At 39.2% G+C, this 10471-nt stretch overlaps 1 protein-coding gene across 4 annotated transcripts in view; it reads left to right on the top strand.

Annotated features, from left to right (window-relative positions):
• Nucleotides 1-10471, top strand: part of nphs1 (NPHS1 adhesion molecule, nephrin) — a 62634-nt gene that overhangs the window by 21367 nt on the left and 30796 nt on the right. For 3 of the 4 annotated variants that reach the window (XM_008432426.1, XM_008432425.1, XM_008432427.1), the window contains 3 exons: nucleotides 4876-4998; nucleotides 5596-5677; nucleotides 9704-9807. In XM_008432426.1, the coding sequence (XP_008430648.1) occupies nucleotides 4876-4998; nucleotides 5596-5677; nucleotides 9704-9807 (309 nt within the window). Of the gene's footprint in view, nucleotides 1-1513; nucleotides 1589-4875; nucleotides 4999-5595; nucleotides 5678-9703; nucleotides 9808-10471 lie in introns of those variants that run through there. The other variant, XM_017309272.1, reaches the window with a different exon arrangement.

Raw genomic sequence — 10471 nt, 5'->3', positions numbered from 1 at the left:
AAGAGGGGAAGGACTTTACAAAAAAATCATATATATGTATATATATAAATAATTTTTTTTTTTTTTGGGGCGGGGGGGGCATATCCTAGCTGATCCACCAGGGCTGGAGAAGGAAATGGGAGAAGGAAGCATCAAATAAATAACACAATGATATACGGTGGTGTCTGAGTAGACAACACTAGGCATCATTAGTATTTAGTTTCATTTAACCTAAACTGTCTGACTCAAATGTTTTGGGTTTCCTTCCATAACTTCTCGCAATAGTTGGCAGGAATTTTGGCCCATTCCTTCTGACAGAACTTTTGTAAATGAACTATGTTTATAGGCTGTCTTGCTCACATATGCCTTCTCGGCATTTCCCATAAATTTCCGATATGATTGAGAAAACAGAAAGATAACAGGGAGTCAGATTAACCTGTGTTGTTTTTATATTATTAAATGTTCCTTTGCGTTGATTTCACAGCTGTTGCATGCTTTTAAAAATGTACATGTATTGTAGCCATAGTGCTCATTTAACATAACTTCCAAAATGTCTGTGATATCAGTCCGGTTTTACTGATGATCACCTTGTGCATGCTGTAGAGTTAGATGGGTTGTAAAAGGATGGTGGAGCGTTCTTCCTCAAGATATATAATTCATCCTTTCTCAATGGCTGTGTTATTTCCCAGGCCTTAGCTTTAATGAAAACCTGTGTGATAAGCTAGAGTAGAAAGCACAAAACAGGAAACAGAATTTTGGACCATCTAGTAAGATTGTCCAAAGACAAATGCTTCACTATATGCACCACTGTCTGGTACTGTTAAAGAAGATAAATGTCCCTGCTATAGGCAAAGTGGGGTTATATAGGATGATAGCAACCAAAAAGACCAAAACGAGTGAGACCAAAGATTTTATCAAGAAATATTTCGCATTTTTCTTTTATTGTCAGTGTTTGATTATATTGCTCCAATAAAATAGGAATTTATCTTATGGGACAACTACGTGATAACAGCGGATTTCCAAGTGAATGAGCACAAGCCGTGTTTGAGTGTGAGCGTGTGTGCGTGTTTGTCGTATATTTTTAGCTTTGGCCACAAGAGTCCAAACGGGAGGTAGATGTTCCAAAAAGAGAATTTAACAGTTATGTAATGCAGTCAAAACAAGTTACATTTGGTTGAATGAAGAAATGATGGGGGGGACTGTGTGAGGATCTGATTTTCATCCTACACGTTTGCTCAACATCTTCCCTCTGAATCGTGAAGGAAAAGGGGGAAGAAAGCCAGGAGAGAAAGGATAAGCTAAAAAAAGAGCTTTGTTTCAGCTGCTTTTATTGCCAGAGATCACACACCTGAGACCTACAATGCATGCGTATGTGTAAGCAGGAGTGTGTGTTTTTTTTATGCAAAATAAAAATACACTCGAATATGCGCCAGTGCCGATGCGTGTGTGTGCGTGGATGCTTGTGTGCTTCTCCCCCTAGAGATAAAGCTGATGAGTGCAGTGTGTCTGCTGTTAAGAACTCAGATCTCCATTATTTTCCGTCCTATTCAGCACAATCAGCTTTTTAGAGACTGCTTATCTCCTCGGCCAGCATCATTCGGAGAATCATGTTAGTATCACACGTTAGACCGTGCACACACTTAGCGCAGAGCAAGATGAAAATCTGCATATTTCCTTCACCTGTGTCGGTTTGTTGGGTAGCTGCGCAAATCTGCATGCACTGTAGATTTGAGTTTATCTCCGGGTGTTTGTGCAGCAAGGAGCAAAGAAAGTAATGTGAATGAAGGAGAAGGATAGGTGGGAAGAGCTGCTTATGCATTTTAATGTGCATCTGCTAATCTGGTTCTTATCTGCTTTATCCATCCATCCGTCTGTATTTGTCTAATAATTCAGATTCTGCTGCTCACTGTTTGTCTTCTGAACGGCAGGAACAAGTCCTTGCATAATCTATTTTTTTGTGTTCTTCATATGCACCTTGATGAAAGCGAGAGATAAAGAGGGCAAGGGAACGCTAAAGAAAAATAAATGACTGGCATGTAGACTAAGAAGGAGCTGTAGGGGTTAATTAGAGAAACTGCATGTTTGTTTTTTATGATTAGCTCTGGGTGAATACTTTGTAAAAAATAATGTCTTTATTTATTTTACTTATGTATGTTTATCTCCTTTCACCATTGCACAAATACAACAATCGGCTAGTTCAACAGCCGTTGGACCTTGTGGTCACTTTGCAGAGAGTATGTTGAATAGATGTAAAGTGAAAGAAAAATGGTATGGCTTTTTTTTTTTTGCATATAGCAATTTGAGAAGTTCAGCTAGTATGGGAAGTATGTGTATCAACACCCTTTTGTGGATCTAGACTAGAGGCTAAAGTGTTTGCTCATTTTTCAAAATAAGTCTGTCCAGTTGTTTGAAAGACATTTTTTAAAGCTTCAATGTCTTTAAAAAAAAATGTCTTCCTTCCATTATGGCTCAGGTCGAGCTGTTTTGCACAGAAACATGTGTAACAATTTCAACCTAAACAATAAGATAAGGAGGTTAAAATCTGTAAATGTCAAGTTTTCACATTTTAAATAAAAACAAAAAAAAACATATATATGATTTTCCTCTGCTTTACGATAATGGACCTCTCTGTGTTAGTCCATTGCACCAAATCTCACTAAAGTACATCAAAGTTTGTGGTTTTACATGATAAAATACTGCGTGAAAAAGTTCAAGAGGTATGGAGACCCGTATATGCAGGGATTTGTGTGAATGTGTAACTTTCTCCTGACCGCGCTGATCTGATCACATGGTGTATGTGATAGATGGCGAGATGCAAGTTCCAGGTCCAAGACAAAATACACCTTCCTCCTCACTTCTGCAGTTTAGCTGCAGTGGTCAAGAAGGATTGCATTTAGGGGAGGGAGGTGGGGCCAGGGATGATGGAGTGAACGAGAGATACAAGGGACAGGATGGTGTTTCAGGGAGGGAGGAAGAAATTAGAAACCTGCCTGGCTCATTTGCGAACATATCATTATTCTTATTTTTAGGATTTGTTGGGCTGCCAGATGCTCCTCAAGCACAACAAGTGATGCACCCATGTGAATTGTGTTGCTGTGAGTAGATTGAGAGTGCAGCGGCTGTCAATAGATGCATGGCCTAGTCAACTTCTCAGGGAGGAGGAGGAGGAGGATGGGGGGCGAAAACAAACAAATGCATCTCATTATTGCAGCATGCGCCTCTGCAGTGCTCTGGGTAACCCATCACAGTCCACACAGATTCAATTGCTTCTTTTAAATCAGTTTGAAGCTGAAGCCACATCTCATCTGTCTCAATAGCAGACCAGAGCGTGTGTGCGACTCTGGACACTGCAACAGCTCCTCCTAGTGGTGCAGGATAGATTGTATGTGGTGGAAAAAAAGGTGGAAAGGAGCTGTTTGTTTAATGGCTGGCTGATTTGGCCAGATTTATATTAATCGTTGTGGGAGTGCGGAGCAACTACACCTTATGCTGACTTTTCTGTCTTGACATATCATATTATTTCCCTCTTCACCTATTTTTCCTATACATACCGACTCTCGGCTTTGTTTCTCAGCTCAGACAGCCTCTGCACTTGATCTCTGATGAAAGAAAAACAACCTTCACTGCAACCATGCTCTCCATGGCTCACCCACTCTCTCAAAGTTGGCACAATAGACGAACATTTTCTCTGTAGTTTGTGCGTGACATAACGGAGTTCTTTTGGTAGGTGCTGATGGATCTGAAGAATCTCTTTGATAATTAGGCTGGTGGCAGATTTCTCAATTCACTGCCAAACGATTCTTGGTCCCTTGTGGTAAAAAGCTATGTTGTTGTTCTCTTTCCTCTTTTTTTTTCTTACTTTGGAATTCCTAGTTATGGTCAGATTAAAGAATTGAAATGTTGAATAGGAGATGCGTGAAGAATACTGCTGTGGTCAATCCAGAAAGGACGAGAGAGAGAGGCAGAGACAGAAAGAGAGGCAGAGAGGGAGAGAGAGAGAGAAGTTTGTTGTTTCTGCATGGGGTATTAGCGAATCAGTGTTTCTGCTTTTTTCTTCTTGCTCACAAATTGAAAGCAAACACACTACTACATCACTCAAAATTTTAACAGCATGACAATCTTTTCACCTTTAAAATTTGTTATAAAGTGTTTGAATATCCACGACATAAACCGTTGCATTGTAGCTCTGTATGTGTGTTTAGGTTTCACTTCAGGGAAGTTTTGTTCAAGATGATTAATTGGCATGTTAGTTTTCAATCCAGGTGAGTTCAGTTTATTCACTGTAAAGCAAAAAAAAAGGGAGAGAAAACATAAAGTTAGCACTTGAAGTAACAGCAAATAATGCAAACTGGAGAGCAGTAGCAGAAAAAAAGTAGAAGAGTGAGGATAAGGGATCAGTTTGTCGCCCTGCAGCTGAAGCGGCATACCAGCAGAGATAGCTCAGGATAAACTAACACTTCAGGATGAGGAATTTCTCCATTAAGCGTAGTGTTTTGGTGGGGATGAGGATGCAGTTTTGCAAAACTCCTTTCAAAGTTGGATGATGAACGGTAATCTGAGATGTTCAAAACTGTTGATTTTACATCTCCAAATCATTACCCCTGACCTGCATGGTTGTGTGTTCCTTTGGCTTCATTAGGCAGATAGTTCACTGATGTTCTTTGTAGAGCACTTGGATTTATAGGTCAACTCGCTAATTAGGCAATTTTTTTAATTGGTTCCACTTGATTTTCTTTAGGGTCATCAGAGAAAAAAGGGATAGAATACAAACGCACCCCATGCTTTTCTCATTTTTTACAGTATTTTCATTTATTCTCTACTTTGTGTTGATCTATTCAAGGCATTGCAATATTGACCTTGAAGTTAATCTGAAAACAAATTGTTTCATGTCTGCAGTTCCCCCATCGAAGCCGTATTTTACCATGGATGTGACAACAACCTGGGTGGCGGGAAAGAAGTACAAGGTTGAGTGCGTGGCCCCTGACGCAAAGCCTGGAGCTGATATCACTCTGTATAAAGGTGAGAGCCTTTCCAGCTTTCCAGCTGATTTCAATCCGACATCAGCTTGGAAAAGAAGGGTTGTGGCCCTTTTAAAATATTCTGCATTCAAGATCTTCTATAGGCCGTGACCTGAATGCTCAAGCGTGACCGCATTTTGGAGGATGGAATTCAGTTCCAGCAATAAGTTCTGAGTTTTTCATATTTCTGGAATAGGAAACGAGACTCTGTGTGGGAGGACGTAGCCTGAGAATTTGAATTTCCAATTTCCTCCTGACTTTACAATTACTCTTACAGTGTATATCACAAGTTTCTAGTTGCTCACTTAAACTAACCAGAGGCTACACAGCATGGGGCTAAAACTTTGTAAGACTTCCCTTTTGTTTTAGATGAAATGAGGTCAAAAGGTGTTTCATTCATATGCATCCTGATCTATTCATAATCCGGCAATGGCTGTTTTTAATTCAGACGCATCGCAACAAAGATGGCAGGATTCCTTATTTGCACATTTCAGTATTCGCTACTCTAGTGAGAGCAACACTGATGCATCTGACTCATGTGAACACATCTACAGACTCGTCTTATTTGTGCATCTCCTCCCCACTGTGTCTTTTCTAGATGGAGTCGATCTGACAGGTGCGACGTCTTTCACCACATCTGGCTCAAAGGATAAGCTTCTGAACACGCACGCCGAAGTAACGTATGTGTTCCACCGCCTGCCAGACTCACTCTCCTCAACCAGCCCGCTCAATCTCCCCCCAGCCTGCCTGGGCTCCTTGTTTTCCTTGTTTTCAAAGTGTTCTTATTTTCTCCATCTGTCTTTGCGAATACAATGAATCTCAGCGCGTACACAAGTCAACTGTTACTTGCCACCGCTCGATTGAATTAGCTCCTGTCAAATGCACGAAATTACACTGCAGCAGCGAGACAGAGCCGAACCTCGCCGGTTCACCAGGTGCCTATACATTAAACAGGGGCATAGATTGCTTTAATCCTGTGCGTCTCCTCGGTGTCAGAGATAATAACCTCTTGTCATATTCTGAGATAACATTTGCACTACAGGAGCTGTGCTATTGTCTAGCCCTCCAGAGTTGGAGCCAAGGTCTTAAGCAATATTGATGTTCTTTCTTTATAATCACAGTGAGCATGCAGAGCAGCAGGCCTTGTGGGATTTGAACAGATGCCATTGTTACTGTAGTTTTATTTAAAATACATAAACTGAAGCCCAAACAAGACAAGAGTAAGAGTTATTATAAAGATTGTGCGGTCTGCATTAGATTGCACATTTTTTGATTTATTGACACAGAGACTCGCAAGCAAAATGTTATTTTCTCCCAAACAAAAAAAATAAAAAATAGGCCAGTTCTCAAGCTATCTCATCTGTTGCCTAAGGATTGTTTACCGACAAGCCTTCATTACCTTAAAATGGTTTGCATAATGCTGACCTTATGGCTGCATAGACGCACCAAGTTGACAACAAGTTACTGCACTTGGCCAGTTTTGGCTTGCATGTTGGTTGCTATACATTATAGGTCACTAACTGACCAGCCGTAATCTGAGACTCCACCCAAATGGTCTTGTTTATATTTTGGGGCTGCACAGTGACATCACTATTGTCTTGTAACAAGAAGGTACTGGGTTTGAGTCCCAGTACCTTCTCGAGTCCTGATGAACTATTAAATTTTAATTGAGCAGCACAGTTTTGTATCATATGGTTTAGGTCATTTAGACTACAAAGCTTTCCCCTTGTTCCTATTTTGATTGTTTTACTTTAACAACAAATGCACAATAATGCCATAGATGAGCTTGGAAATTGCCATCGCTTGCCTTAAAATGGGAGAAATTGGCATGGAAAATTTAACTTTGAGGCCAAAAGAAACAATTAATTGCTTGGAGAACTGTAGTTGAAACGTATTTAAAGACCCTTGCCATGTACTTTCCTATTTTCTTTTCTGAGATTTTCAGATTCATAGTTCTTTAAACTGTGAAAAAGCACCAGAATAAATGTTAGTATTTGGTAGGCAAATAGAAAGAATTTAACTGTGATGCAGAGAAAAGTGGAGATTTTTGTATGAACGTCGTCCCGGTGAGCTACTCCTTCAGTCAAAATGTCAGAAGCCATCTAAATTCTGGGGGCACGATGAAAGGCAGTGCAGTCTGGAGGTGTGCTATAAAATAGTTCCCCTATTCTCAGCAGTAGGTAGAGGGCACCAGCTCTGCATTGACTGCACATGAAAAGCAATGGAAGACTTGTTTAGGTCACAGCTCACAAATACGTTCAATTTTTGTTTTTTATTTGATGCTTTTGCACTTTTCTTTTCTAATGCCACCTTGTGCACTTCCCAATATGTTCCATGTCAAAATGCCACCAGTTTGTCAAGCTAAGAAGTATCAACAGTAAAACGCTAGGTACTGACAAAAGTGAACGATGGTGAACTTGGTACAAGTGCTGTTGGTGTGTAACGCCGTGTTTCATTTACCTCTGAGGTCTTAACCTGCAACTGGAAATGACATCGAACTCAAACTAACCATATAATAATTTCAGGTTGAAAACCATTGGGCTTTCCTAATTAATTTACTCATTGGACATTCATTGCAGACTCCTGGTGTTTGAAGGAATTACGAAACAGAGTCGTCTGCAAATAGCTAAAATCTGAAAATGTTCAAGACCCCCCTCCAAGAATTCTTATACCTGCCTATTTCAGACAACAAATATACTTCTCTTGGATGTACATCCAACAAGCATTAAGGAAAATAAATGGTACTTGGCAAATGACTGCAAACGAAAAACCAAAAGAGGAATTATTTGTTTATAAACTCAGTGGATATGAACGCAACTTGACTGCAAAAAAACCTATGCAGTTCTTTCTGTTAATTTTTCACATGAAAACTATCCATTTTTATCTTCTACATCAAAACAAAACCCATAGCCACATTTTTGGAGAGCTTGCTGTATTTACATGAATACAGCCACAGTTACTCATGTTGTTCCAACATGAAGGAACACTCTTCTTTTCTCGTTTTTGTGTGTATGGCATAACACAACAAACTAAGAAAGTGTGTTTGCTTGTGTTTGGGAAAAAGTGGTATTTATAAAATGTTGAGATTCCTCAGTTCAGATCATTCAGTAGTGCACAAATCACAAACACAGAAAAAAATAAAAGTATGATGGCTAACTCTTCCACTCATATATAACTTCTGATTTTGATTTATTGTGTTAACATAGTGTTTGGAAAGAGAGTTCATAAACAAAAGTAGTCAGAAATAAGGAAAAAGTCAGGGCTGCTGCTTGGAGAGCAATTTGTTATTTTCGTTATTGATTTGTCACTGGTTTGGAAAATTGAAACTGGAAGGTGTTTCCGATCTTGGTTCAACACCTTACAATATTTCACTTTTAAGAAGGTGTAGTAAGCGTATGTGTAAAGCGACAAATTAAATTGGTCTTATTTTCTGTGTATTTGGATGATCGGTTTTCAAATGAAGCACATTTGACTGACGCAGGGAGAACATGACTTACTTTGTTGATAACCTAGGCAAGGCACACAACTCTCACTTGCTTTGCTTTGATGTATTTACACTTAACTGCCTTTCCAGAGTTCAGTTCACTGTTATTTAAACATTATTCCTGTAAAAGCAAGTAGGTAATGGTAGTTTTGGATCAAGTTCAATTTCCCCTTCCATAATTTGTTCCTCCATTTATTACTTTTGCATCATCCTAAGTAAGTTTCATTTTATCAAAAATTATATTTTGGGGCTGCACAGTGACATCACTGTTGCCTTGTAACAAGAAGGTACTGGGTTTGAGTCCCAGTACCTTATTGAGTGAACTATTAAATTTTAATTGAGCAGCACAGTTTTGTATCATATGGTTTAGGTCATTTAGACTACAAACTTTCCCTTGTTCCATGCAGAAAAAACAGCCTTGGTTTTTCTACATGTTCCCCCTGTGTATCCTGTTGAATCCTGTCTTTCACCCATTGACTGCTTGAGATGGGAACCAGCACACCTTGTGACCTTGCAAGAATAAGGGTGTTAAATAATGGATGGATGGAAGTTATGTTTTGTACATGTAAACAAACCATTTCATCTCTTTGGAACTAATCAGTGCATATCATTGGTTTAAATAATCCAATAATTCAAGTAGACATGAAATGTGCCGAAGATGGGTGCAAGTTGATGCATGGCTAGAATTTAATATTTCCCAGCAGACAGCTTCTTTTTGTACCACAAAAAATATAAGCATATGTCTAAAATGTAAATGTATGAAACGGGCATGGGTAATTTGATATAATTTAGCAAAAAATGTGAGAGTTTTTTTTTTTTTTTAATATGGTCAAATTTGGTACAAGTACAACTCAGACAGTCTCAAAACTAACTTGAGACATCTCTCAAGTTATAGATTGTGTTGCCTACTGATCTAGAGTGAGAGACCGTGTAAAGCCTCAAGAAACCTTCAGGTGTCTTCAGATTTTTATATATATTCTATTACATTATAAATAAAAAATAAATAAACAATTGAAATCCATAACCCTGTGTGAAAGAAATCTGTAAAATATACTGTCATTTTCAATTGTATTACAAAAATAAACTATATTGTGAAGGACTTTCCCTACACCCCTGCAGGTCTCCAGTGTTTATCCATATCAACTAAAGAGAACCATGAGCACTGTTATTCTTTTAAACATGTTTTTTTTTTTTTTTTCCTGTTTTGTGTTACCTCTGAAAGGGTCACTGCTCTGAGATCTGACAATGGGAGAGAGTTGACATGTCACGCCAACAATGAAGCCGTTTTCCAGCCAGTGGTGACCACAGTGACCATGAATGTGTATTGTGAGTGTCTCTGCTTCTTTTCTCAAAGCATACACTCATGCAACTACAGGCACACTCAACTACACAGGAGTCCGGGTGCCCTCGGGGAGGCCCGGGAGGCATCCTGTCTTGTGCACTCAGCCTATGCTAGTGGTCTGAGAGGAAGCATTCGACTTGAAGGCAAAGTCAACACCTGTTTAAAAAAGAAGACGAAAACGAATATGAAAAAAAATAAAATAAATTAATCCCCTCCATGGACCCAATTAATGATTGGTAGGGTCACAGTAAAATATTTTTTTTTCTGCTAGTACAGTGGAAAACGGAGAGCAGTGTGCAATTACATTTTCATTAAGCCTGATGTATCATGTTTGACACAGCTTTTGGCCCAGCGTTAACCCAAAATACACCAAACGATTATTAGACCAGCCCAGATGGATTATACAAGCAAGGCTTCTAGTGAATTTTTTAATAGCATTATAATAACTAATAGGCTAATGGAAGCCAGGGCCACCTCAGATATAATAAGAAATCCAGCCTTAACTAGCCCGGCAACATTTGTGTTCATCAGCTCAAATTAAATTTAGAATGCACAGAGGCAGAAAGTGCCTTTTTTCTTCGTACCGATTTCACAAACCATTTGACAGCATGGAAATAAAACTGCTGCTGAACCGCACAAAGGTTAGCA

This window comes from Poecilia reticulata, linkage group LG16, assembly GCF_000633615.1.
Source record: "Poecilia reticulata strain Guanapo linkage group LG16, Guppy_female_1.0+MT, whole genome shotgun sequence".
Lineage (NCBI taxonomy): Eukaryota > Metazoa > Chordata > Actinopteri > Cyprinodontiformes > Poeciliidae > Poecilia > Poecilia reticulata.
Note: the sequence above shows the minus strand (reverse complement) of the source record. Positions and strands in the feature narration are given on the sequence as shown.